The following is a 12,500-nucleotide window of genomic DNA, read 5'->3' on the forward strand; positions in this document are numbered from 1 at the left end:
GTATTAGTATGGTGTGGGTGTTTGAGTGTGTGTGTGTGTGTGTGTGTGTGTGTGAGTACCTGTGTTGGTGCTGACTGCAGCGCCCCCTGCTGTTAGGAACTGGATGTTGCCAGTGAGGAGAACAGCAGAAAGAACCTGCAGAACATTCCTAATACAACTCTCAGACAGCTGAAGAGTGCTCAGTCCCCCCTAGAACACACACACACACACTCACATACACACACACACACCATACATTCACACACACAGAGACACACAATACACACACCATGCATTCGCATTCACTCACACACACACACACACACACACACACACACACACACACACACCAATCATTGGAAATCACAGTAAATACATCTGAAATCACAGATACCATCATAGATTTTATTCACACTATACACACATACACACACACGCACACACACACACACACACACACACACACACACTTTCTTACCAGAACATGCTGAAAAGTGAGCTTGTCATTGATGGTGCTGTCTGTGATGCAACCAGACTGGTTGAGATACTGGTAGCTCTCAGGAGGAGACAGACACAGAGCCTCTGGGGGAGAGAGAGAGAGAGAGAGGGAGAGATGGGGGAGAGAGAGAGAGAGAGAGAGGGATGGGGGAGAGAGAGAGAGAATACTGAAAAACTCAGCAGGTATATCTGCAGCAGAACTGAGTTGGGATCAGAGCTAGTGAGCGGAGCTGAGCGGTGCGAATATCCTGCTCCTCGCTCAGGTTGTTCACTCGGCCGCTCCTCCTCTCAAATTCGCGCCATGTCGCTCCGCTCAATTTCGCTCCCCGCTCCACTTAAAAATCCTCCCGCTCCAGGGAAATCGCTCCACGCTCGATCCAATTTAAAAGAAGGAGAAATAATCTACAAGCCGAATTGTCACCTTAAACTGAAAACTTAAATCGCAAAGAACTAAGAGCAACGGCAATACATTTCACACATTTATTTTAACAAAACAAACAAGCTTACCAACGTCAATACACATATAGTGTTTCCCACAGAATTAAATTCTATTTGTGGTGGTAGGTTTGCAGAATTAACTTGAGTGCAACAGTTTTTAACAAATTAGCGCAGCGTGGTAGGGATGTCCCGATTCAGCTTTTTGCACTTCCGATCCGATACCGATATTGTAGCTTTTAGCATCGGCCGGTATCGGTACCTGTAAGCATGTATTAAACAGTCCCTCCAGGATTTCGCGAGGATTTTTTGAGATTGTTGCGTTTTAAAATGCCTGATTTCGCGACAACTTTTCTAAAAAATTGCGATGGAAGTTGCGGTGTTTTTAGCTGTTTGTTGCGAAGAAATTGCGGGAGGAAGTGAAAATTGCAAAAATAGTTGCGATTTTTTTTTTTTATTTTTTTTTTTAATTGAGGGCAATTAAGGTTAGTAAGACGAAAATCACACTGATCACCTTGATGCTTATTAAAAAGGGTAAGTAAAGGTAAATAGTAAGGGTTACAGAAAATCAAGGTACAGTGTAGGCCTACTTTATTTGTGTAAATACTTTGACTGGGGTAATTCACAAAGCAGTATAACCTGTCCAAACTGTCCAAAAAAGACAGCCCCCTAAAAAGATGGCATCATGTCATGTTTCAATACATCCATATATGTGGTAATTCATATTAAGTTCATATATTTGTAATAATGAATATTCTGTAACTTGCATAATTACTAATAGCCAACTAAGTATCTAGTAATTTTATATTGATTTAAACTATTAGACTACACTTTTCTTTAATGTTATTACATTGGTGGTGTGTACGTCTAATTGACTGCCTGCCACTTTAAGGATGTGAGAGTAGCGTAATTACATTTCTAAGTGGATTGGAAGGCTTGCATCTCACTGTGTTCGGCTACGAGTGGAAATAACTTTGCATAGTGCATTACGATATGTGGATGGAATTCGGGATGTTTCTATGTTATTAGTTAAAATAAATGTTAAAACATAACTCGAATGAACGTATTCTTGGATCACAGAAGAGGTAAATGTCTTGCAATGTTATTCATTTCTATGATTTTGGTAGCACTACACAACTGAGCCCACAAGCTAGCAAACATGACACGAGCTAAAAGACATCTCCAGGTGTAAACGTTTGCCAATGGGTTGCATACTGTAGCCTACTCAAATGTCAGTAAAAGTAGGCCTTAATTAACTTACTTTCATAGCCTAGGTAGGTTAGCAACACCAGGTTGAGAGATCAAAGTAAAGCAGATCATTGCGTTAGCCTTCTATTTATTGTCATTAAAACTGCAGAGGAGTGAACATAGGGCAGTCTCTGGTGTCTGCAGAAGTGAGTGTGGCATCCATGATGATTGGTCAAATTTGCGAAAAAGTTGCGGTGTTTGGATAAAATTGCGAGGTCGTCCAGAATTCACAAGGATTTGCTGAATTTGCGTTAATTGTTGCGATGGCAACATCGCAAATTCCTGGAGGGACTGTTAAAGATTAAATATATTTACTTATTTTGTTGTTATACTCATGTTGAATGTTGGTTTTACTCTTAAGAACAACTAGCCAACTTAATTAGGTTAGTTTGAATAATCCACAGTGGTTGGTAATGAGAAGCTGACCTGTTTATTCTTAACAGGGTTAAATAAACACAAAATAATAAATAGTCAATTAACCACACAAACTGAATTGGCATCAGTGCTCTGCTCTTGAACAACAAGAGTGTAAACCAAGGCTTAAAAAACCATTAGTGCAAACAATATTGTAAACTGTATAAAAAAAGCAAAACACACAGAAAAGCTGAATAAAAAATAAATAGTCAATTAACCACACAAACTGAATTGGCATCAGTGCTCTGCTCAAGAGTGTAAACCAAGGCTTAAAAAAGCCATCAGTGTAAACAATATAAAATGATATATAAAAGCAACACACACAAAACCTGAGTAGAAAATAGTCAAATTACCACACACACACTGAATTGGCTTTAACAACCCAAATAACTGTCACGCCTTCTACAGTATTGCTATCTCCTCCACACTTTACTGCTCCATCTCCATACTCCCTTCAATTTCTACTGTTTGCCCTGGCTGCAGTCTGAGCATGATGGGGAGATTCTTCTTCTATTCACAAAGGTGATCATTTCAACATGCTCAGGTGTCAGCCTGCTCCTGTGCTCATCAATGATAAGTGAGACTGCGCTAAAAAGCCTCTCACTGTTGCGTTTTAAAAGCGAAACTGATGCCACAACTGGTCTGGGTTTGCTGAAGTAACCTAGGCTACAGGCTGCATTTCTTACAGAAAATCAAGCAACATAGCAGGTAGGCCTATCTACACTATTTAGAGACAGGAGCTTAAGTTTACCGCGACAACAGCTGTCACTAATTCATATCGTCGTAGGCTTTTTAAACGGTAAAAAAAAGTTATGATAGCCTACTGGAAGCTTCTACCCTTTTGGATGTGTAGAGTTGTAGGCCTAGGTGCACTTAGTTGTTAGCGATTGACCAGGTTGCTTTTGAAATTAAATCGTTTGTTAGGCTAGCCGATTGTAAAAATAGGGAAATTAAAGTCGTGCTGTGCCTATACATTACACAAACAATCTTAAATCGCGGAGATAACATTAGTTAGACAGGCAAAGCTGTCAGCAGCAACATGCTTAAGAGCCTTAATAGTAAGAGGGTCTCATGACTTTTCGCGGTTAACATTAGGCTATATTAATTCAACTGTGACATGAAATATTTGCTCGATAACTTTAAATTCTTAGTAGGACATGCACAGACAAGTGGGATGCTGGACAGGTCGCTAGGTGTGCTGAAAAACGCGGACCGGATTTAGGGGAAAAGCTGAAAAAAAACTGGAATGGATTACCTACATCAGTGCTGGAAAAACGGACGGAGTTTTGAAAACAAACTGGATCGGGGAGTCGGATCGGGATTTTCCCATGCAGGCCCGATCCACATTTTTTGCTAATATCGGCGGCCGATCCGATCAAAATATCGGATCGGGACATCCCTACAGCGTGGTTATGATGCTAACCAGATTTAAGCACAATTTAGTACAACCTGGAAAATCATTGTGTGGTGGTCAATGTTGATATTGTGGTGGGCCGCCACAAATAAGTCAATGTATGGGAAACACTGACATAACATAAGCCTAAAACTAAAGGGATCAGTGTGATTAATTGCCTAGAGAATACAGGCTTAGCATCCAAGTTTTACTTAAGCCTTCTACTTGATATGAAGCATATTCAAATTGCTAACGTTTTTCAGAGCAAATAAAAGAGGTGGCGGGATAGCCACAATTTTCAAGACGTCTTTTCAGTGCAATCAGTCGTCCTTCAGTGACTTTACTTCATTTGAATATCTGTGTGCATGCATTAAGTCTTCTCCTCAGATTTTATGACTGACAATTTACAGGCCTCCAAAACATTCAGCTAAAGTTTTTCTTGAAGAGCTAGGTGAACTGCTATCAGTTGTTTGCATAGAGTTTGACTGTCTTATTATATCAGGGGATCTAAACTTGCATGTGGATAATCCAGAAAACAATTATGCCAAGGAATTCATTGCACTAATCAATACTTTCTCCCTAACACAGCATGTACAGGGGCCAACACACTCTCTCGGCCATACCCTCGACCTTGTTATCACAAAGGGTCTCGATGTCTCTACAGCTGTTAAAGACCTGGCCTTATCTGATCATTTCTGCGTGTTCTTTGATGTGTCTATGTCCCCACACATTCAAAACACAGCTATGATGGTAAAAAGGAGAATAATAAATGATCAGACAAGTGCTCTCTTTGAGCAAGAACTTTCACTAAAGTCAAGTCAACTGTCAGACTCTGAAGACTTATGGATGACATTATGGATGACATTGCTCCATTACAATTCAAGAAAGTTAAGGACAAACAGAAAGCACCATGGAGGCAAAATCCAGCAGTTAAATTTCTAAAAAGAGAGTGTAGGAAGACTGAAAGAAAATGGCGTAAATACAAACTTCAGATCTACTATGAAATCCATAAAGAGATTCTCCGCACATATAACTCTAAAATATGCAAAGCAAGACAGTCTTTCTTTTCTAACATTATCAATAGAAGTTCAAATAACACTCGTATTCAATTTTCAACTGTTGATAAGTTAACAAATCCCCCCTCACAATTAGCGCCTGAACTTCTCTCAACTAATAAATGCAATGAGTTTTCATCTTTTTTAAAAGGTAAAATTGACAAAATCAGACTCAACATATCTGCTCAATTACAAATTCAACAACCTGAACTTCCAGCAACAAACAGAGGGAAACTAAACTTGATGTCAGAGTTCAGCTTAGATAGACTCTAGATAGCTTAGATAGACTACGAAACACTTGAAAAAACGGTACAGAATCTCAGCTCTTCCACATGTGTCTTAGACACTCTGCCTACCAATTTCTTCAAATCTGTTTTTCACCTCATAGCGGCGGATGTCCTTCAAATTGTAAATGTATCACTGCTGTCTGGTACTTTTCCTAAGTCACTGAAAACAGCTGTTGTAAAGCCACTTCTCAAGAAGAATAACCTGGATGCCTCCATGCTAAACAATTACTTAATAATTCATTGGCAAAATTATTAAAAAAGTAGTCTTTAATCAATTAACCACCTTCCTAACATCAAATGGGTATTTTGATTACTTTCTGTCTGGTTTCTGGTTCTGTCGGGCAAATCACAGCACTGAGACAGCTCTCATTAAAGTTTCCAATGACATACGCCTCAACACAGATTCAGGTAAAACATCAGTCCTAGTGCTACTGGACCTTAGTGCAGCATTTGACACTGTTGATCACAATATTTTACTACACAGACTAGAACACTGGGTTGGATTTACAGGCATAGTTATCAGCTGGCTAAAATCATATCTACAAGAAAGGAGCTTCTTTGTTGCCATCGGAAACTGTACCTCAACACCAACGTCCTTGACCTGTGGTGTTCCCCAGGGGTCGATCTTGGGGCCACTATTATTCAACCTCTATATGCTCCCACTTGGACAAATCATTCAAAATAATTTGATTTCATATCATAGCTATGCAGATGACACACAAATTGACTTAGCTCTATCACCAAACGACTATGGTCCTCTTGAATCTATGTGTGAGTGTATAGACCAAATCAAGTAATTATATTTGGTAAAAAGGAGGAAAGACTTAGGGTTGCCACTCTCCTTGACACAAAATGGTTGAAGGCAAAGGATACTGTTAAAAATCTTGGTGTATTAATTGACAGTGATCTAAATTTCAACAGCCACATGAAAGCGATAACTAAATCAGCTTTTTACCACCTCAAAAATATTGCCAAACTCAGAGGGCTGATGTCAAAACATGACTTAGAAAAACTCATTCATGCATTTATCTCCAGCAGGGTTGATTACTGCAATGGACTGTTCACAGGCCTTCCTAAAAGACTATTAAACAGCTTCAGGTGATACAAAATGCAGCAGCTAGGATTCTAACAAAAACTAAAAGAACTGACCACATTACTCCAATTCTTAAGTCCTTGCACTGGCTTCCAGTAAGTCACAGAATTGACTTTAAAGCACTATTGCTTGTTTATAAAATCAGTAAATGGAGCAAGACCTAAATACTTGTCAGACATGCTTCAGCAGTACACACCTTCTCGTCGTCCTCTCAGGTCCCAGGTGAAAAACCTGCTAGTAAAACCCACAGTTAGAACTAAACATGGTGAAGCAGCTTTTAGCTGCTATGCGGCTCAGCTGTGGAACCAACTTTCGGATGACATCAAAAAGGCCCCAACTGTAGCCAGTTTTAAATCTAGACTTAAGACCAAACTGTTCTCAGATGCTTTCTGCTAACTGTGCCGAGTTACAAATTCTGAATCTGCCTTGATAATTATTCTACCTTGTCTTTTATTACTTTTTTACTACTTTTGCCTTTGTTTTTGCTTACTAATTATTCTTTATTTTTTTAAATAATTTTACCTTGTGTTTTATGTTTTCTTTTTATTATGATCTTTACCTTTTAACTATTCTTTGACTATATTGCCATTCTATGCTTTTATTTGTTATTATTGTTTGGTTTTGTTTATGTAAAGCACATTGAATGACCTCTGTGTATGAAATGCGCTATATACTTAAACTTGACTTGACTTGACTTGACTTCTTTGGTCTCCGTAGCAAACTCTCATGTTCCGTGAAATGTGTCTTAGATTACAAAATGAATTTTTACTCACTGAAACAGTGTCACCACATTGTTTTGTTGGAATAGTATGCCTACACTTGTGGAAATAGTATGCCTACACAACAAACTTACAATGGCCAATCTTTAAAATTTAACGGTCTTGGTTTTATTAGGAAGACATGAATCCTGGATTTGGGCTCAGACTCGTGGTGTGAGGGGTATCGGAGCGAAATTGGAACAGAGCGGCCGCTCCACCCTCTAAATTAAAAAGCGATCCACACTCCAACAAAATTCCATCCATTCCGCTCCTTAGAGGTGAGTAGAGTTAAGGTGAATAGAGATGAGTAGAGCAGAGATGAGTAGAGATGAGTAGAGTAGAGATGAGTAGACATGAGTAGAGTAGAGATGAGTAGAGTAGAGTAGAGATGAGTAGAGATGAGTAGAGTAGAGTAGAGTAGAGTAGAGATGAGTAGATTAGAGAGGAGTAGAGTAGAGTAGAGATGAGTACAGTAGAGATGAGTAGAGTAGAGTAGAGTAGAGATGAGTAGTAGAGATGAGTAGAGTAGAGTAGAGTAGAGTAGAGATGAGTAGAGTAGAGATGAGTAGAGATGAGTAGAGTAGAGTAGAGTAGAGGTGAGTAGAGTAGAGATGAGTAGAGATGAGTAGAGTTGAGGTGAGTAGAGTAGAGGTGAGTAGAGTTGAGGTGAGTAGAGTTGAGGTGAGTAGAGACAGTTGATGTGTCTACACTGAATTGGGGAAAACACAACAAATACAGTTAACAGGTAGATTTTATGTGAGCAGAAGTAAACAAACAAACAAACACTTATTTCCAAACAGTTCATATTGCAAGGAGCACAACCAAAGTGTCCACGTAGCCTACACACTTCATGCGCTCTCAGTCCATCCAAACGAAAACAAACAAAGAGACTCCACAAAAATCCACCGAAAAGAAGAAAACAGTTTGAATAATCTATGTCCAGTGCAACCAATATAATCCACAAAGAAAACCGATCCGACAAGGCTTTCAGTGACTGAAACAAAAAACAGGATCCTTCGTACCGGACAGCAACAACAGAATTCAAATGGTATTCACGATAGGGCTACAGACGTACATAATATGGAGAAATAAAACGGAGAACACTTTTATATTGGTTATCATTTCATAACACATGCTTAAGAAAAGTGAATCCTAAAATTATGTGGCAGTGCTACAAGGTGGAGGTGAATAGAGTTGAGTGGAGGTGAATAGAGTTGAGTGGAAGTGAGTACAGGTGGAGGTGAATAGAGTTGAGTGTACAGGTGGAGGTGAATAGAGTTGAGTGGAGTTGAGTAGAGTTGAGTGGTTGAGTGGAGGTGAATAGAGTTGAGTGGAGTTGAGTGGTGGTGAATAGAGTTGAGTACAGGTGGAGGTGAATAGAGTTGAGTGGTGGTGAGTAGAGTGGAGTTGAGTAGAGTTGAGTGTTGAGTGGAGTTGAGTGGAGGTGAATAGAGTTGAGTGGAGGTGAATAGAGTTGAGTGGAGGTGAGTGGTGGTGAATAGAGTTGAGTGGAGGTGAATAGAGTTGAGTGGAGGTGAATAGAGTTGAGTGGAGGTGAGTGGTGGTGAATGGAGTTGAGTGGAGGTGAATAGAGTTGAGTGGAGGTGAGTGGAGGTGAATAGATTTGAGTGGAGGTGAATAGAGTTGAGTGGAGGTGAGTGGTGGTGAATGGAGTTGAGTGGAGGTGAATAGAGTTGAGTGGAGGTGAATAGAGTTGAGTGGCGTTGCGCTCCTTGTTCACTCGCACTCCACTCCGCTCACTAGCTCTGGTTGGGATCAAAACTGAGTGGAGATGAATAGAGTTGAGATGCGTAGAGTAGAGGTGAGTAGAGTTGAGAGGAGGTGAATAGAGTTGTGTACAGGTGGAGGTGAATAGACTTGAGTGGAGTTGAGTAGAGTTGAGTAGAGTTGAGTGGAGGTGAGTAGAGTTGAGTGGAGGTGAATAGAGTTGTGTACAGGTGGAGGTGAATAGACTTGAGTGGAGTTGAGTAGAGTTGAGAGGAGGTGAATAAAGTTGAGTACAGGTGGAGGTGAATAGACTTGAGTGGAGGTGAGTAGAGTTGAGTGGAGGTGAGTTCAGGTGAATAGAGTTGAGTAAAGGTGAATAGAGTTGACAGCAGATGAATAGAGGTGATTCATGATCATGATTTGCATGGGGTAATTTCTATAAGATCATCTCTCAATGCAAATCAAACCAGCTATTAGGCTAACTGAAATAAAACCATGCCATGCCAGGGGGACTTAACATAATGATTGATGGCAGAGTTGCAACAGTTCGGCATGAATTCCCTGCTACTTGAAAACAAAGAAGATAGATGTTGCTGTTGGCGAACAGCGTGACACGAGTTTGAACTAGCCAACTAGCTCCGCTGGTGGGAAAACGCATGAGACTCATGAGTTGTAGCGCTATCCTATTGCGTGCAGAGGAAATTTGAAAGACAACCTATTATCCCGCCCCTCGGACTGAGCACTGTGAACGGTGAGTCCCTAGACCCTACATCTTGATGTGGGTCTGGCTGGTCAGGCTAAGCGAATCCAAGACAAGTTCGAGACCATAAAACACAGTCCAAGACTGGACTGGAGTATTACAGCCCTGGTGTGTGTGTGTGTGTGTGTGTGTGTGTGTGTGTGTGTGTGTGTGTGTGTGTGTGTGTGTGTGTGTGTGATACCTCTCTGCTCTGTTGATGCCCCAGCTAGCAGAGCGTAGAAGATGTGGTAATTTCTCTCTCCTGGATTCTGACGCACTACACGGTTCTATAAAGGCAGATTAGGATATGACATGTTATGATGATGACAATGATGACGATAATGCTTATGATAATTATTATTATTATCATATATGGATTTTATTTTTCTCTCTTAAACAGTTGTGTGTGCTTTCACACACACACACACACACACACACACACAGTCTAGTCATGTGTGTGCTTTTACACACACACACACACAGTCTAACTCTGTACTAACCTTTTCCAGCAGATCTTCATTTGGGAGAAAACTAGTCAAGGGGAATATTTAAATTTCACACAGAGACAATACACACACAAATACACACACAATATACACACACAAATACACAGACACTACACACATACACAAATACACAGACAAATACACACAGACAATACACACACACAAATACACAGAGACAATATACACACACAAATACACAGAGACCCTCAAACATATATTTAACTACATACGCACACACACACACACACCATTCTGCGGCAATTTTAACACTCAATAACTTTATTACCAATGGCAAACTGCCTAGTAAGAATGCAGTTTCAGATACCAGTTATTAGAAATATGCTGAGAAACAATGCAAGTTCAGATATTGATTGTGCAATGAACATATCAAGTTCAAGTTCAGATTGTTTTATCAAATTTTAAAAAAGAACTTCAAAAAGCACCAGTTCAGGCACCATTTAGGCACAGGTATCATTTTAAAAGTGACGGTTTAGGCATCGTTTAGGCACAGGTAATATTTTAAAAGTGACGGTTTAGCACCGTTTAGGCACAGGTAATATTTTAAAAGTGACGGTTTAGCACTGTTATTGGATAAAACCCAAACGATACCCAACCTACATTTGATGGCCCCTGGTTCGATAAACTGATCAATGTTCCCTCTAATTTTTGTCAGCACTGGGCAAATAGAATTCAAGGTGCTTGTTTTTGAGCTCATGCATCACCATTGTGCCGTGAATTGACTCTTTTATTGATTGCTTTACGGAGTCTGAATTGACTCTGCTTTACGGAGTCTGAATTCAACCTGTTTTGTTGCTTCATTTCAGAAACATGTTCCCACACGTTTAAAAGTTTTGGCCTCACTTTCAGTTCACCCTGCAAACATTAACAGGAGTCAAATTTCTTGTTTATTTATGCAAACCTTGTTAACCCATTTACTCCTAAAATGCCTGCTAAAAACGCCTATAGAATCCTATGGCATTCTAGACTAAATAACCTTATTTCCTGAGGGTTTTCTGAAAACATACTAAAATGTGTCAACGTCTACCAAAATTTAATATCTAAGCCTCTGTAGCACCTAGAAACATGAAATAAAAAGCATGCTGCGCTACGCAGCATCCAGCGGGAGGGTCAATGTTGCGCTACGCAGCATCCAGCGGGAGGGTCAATGTTGAGTCATGCAGCATCCAGCGTGAATGGGTTAATAAAGCTGATTCTGATTCGGAAAGCAGAACTGAATATCCCACCTGCATCTCTTGTGCTTTATCGGGCAGGAGCTGGGCATAATATTGCAGAAGCAGGCGGGCACTGGACTAAAAAATCTGTCCCACGCAGACCTCTAACACACACCTTGCACACACACACACACACACAAAAAGTGTAAAGTGCCGTCCTTTTTACCTGCCAAGGGAAATTACTGCGATTCTGCTAGTCGCAGTATACATCCCGCCTACCAACAATAACAGCGATAGGAACACGGCTCTTAGTGAACTGTACCAGGCTGTCAGTGAACAACAGACGGCACACCCAGACGGTTTCACCATCTTCGCTGGAGATTTTAACCATGCAGACCTTACAACTGTTCTTCCAAAGCTACACCAGCATGTTGATTTTCCAACAAGAGGAGATAACATCCTGGACCTGGTCTACACTACACACAAAGGAGCATACAAAGCCACCCCCCTCCCCCACATTGGACTTTCAGACCATATCACTGTTATGCTAATGCCCGCATACAGACAAAGAGTGAAAGCAAACAAACCGGTTTGCAAGCAGGTAAAAGTGTGGCCTGAGGGAGCCTCTGATGCTCTTCAAGACTGCTTTGACACAACAGACTGGGAAATGTTTAAGAAGGCAGCCACTTACAACAACCAGACAGACATAGAGGAGTATACAGACACTGTAACCTCTTACATCACCAAGTGCATCGATGATGTGACCCACACAAAAGACATCATCACTCAGGCTAACTGGAAGCCATGGCTGACAAGTTTGTGTAGGCTTTGTCTCTGGCCCTCAGCAGCCTGAGGACATCCCCTATGTCCTCAGGCTGCTGAGGGCCAGACACAAAGCCTACAGAGCTGGGGATGAAGCTGGCATGAGAACAGCGAGAGCCAACCTGTCCCGTGGCATCAAGGAAGCAAAAAAGGAATACACTCACAAGCTTACCACCCACTTCAAAGACAGCAGGAACGCACAAAGCCTATGGCAGGGCATTCAGGCCATCACAGACTACAAACCCGCGCCACAGAGCTGTGAGAGCAACATCCCTCTGCTCAACAACCTGAACCGCTTCTTTGCTCGCTTTGAAGCACAAAACAGCACTTGCCCACAGAAGACCCCTCCCCCTCCACACGAGCAGCCCCTGTG

The 12,500-nt window shown here is 41.0% G+C and overlaps 1 protein-coding gene across 1 annotated transcript in view; it reads right to left on the reverse strand.

Moving 5' to 3' along the window:
• myo10 (myosin X) overlaps positions 1-12,500 on the reverse strand; it is a gene marked incomplete at its 3' end in the record, with an annotated part of 112,684 nt that overhangs the window by 52,494 nt on the left and 47,690 nt on the right. Inside the window, exons 7-10 of the mRNA XM_048228208.1 lie at positions 10,128-10,141; positions 9,830-9,914; positions 458-561; positions 60-189 (exon numbers count right to left, since the gene is read on the reverse strand). Coding sequence (XP_048084165.1) covers positions 60-189; positions 458-561; positions 9,830-9,914; positions 10,128-10,141 — 333 coding nt within the window. The remainder of the gene's footprint in view (positions 1-59; positions 190-457; positions 562-9,829; positions 9,915-10,127; positions 10,142-12,500) is intronic.

The sequence above is a fragment of the Alosa alosa genome, chromosome 19 (genome assembly GCF_017589495.1).
Source record: "Alosa alosa isolate M-15738 ecotype Scorff River chromosome 19, AALO_Geno_1.1, whole genome shotgun sequence".
NCBI lineage: Eukaryota > Metazoa > Chordata > Actinopteri > Clupeiformes > Clupeidae > Alosa > Alosa alosa.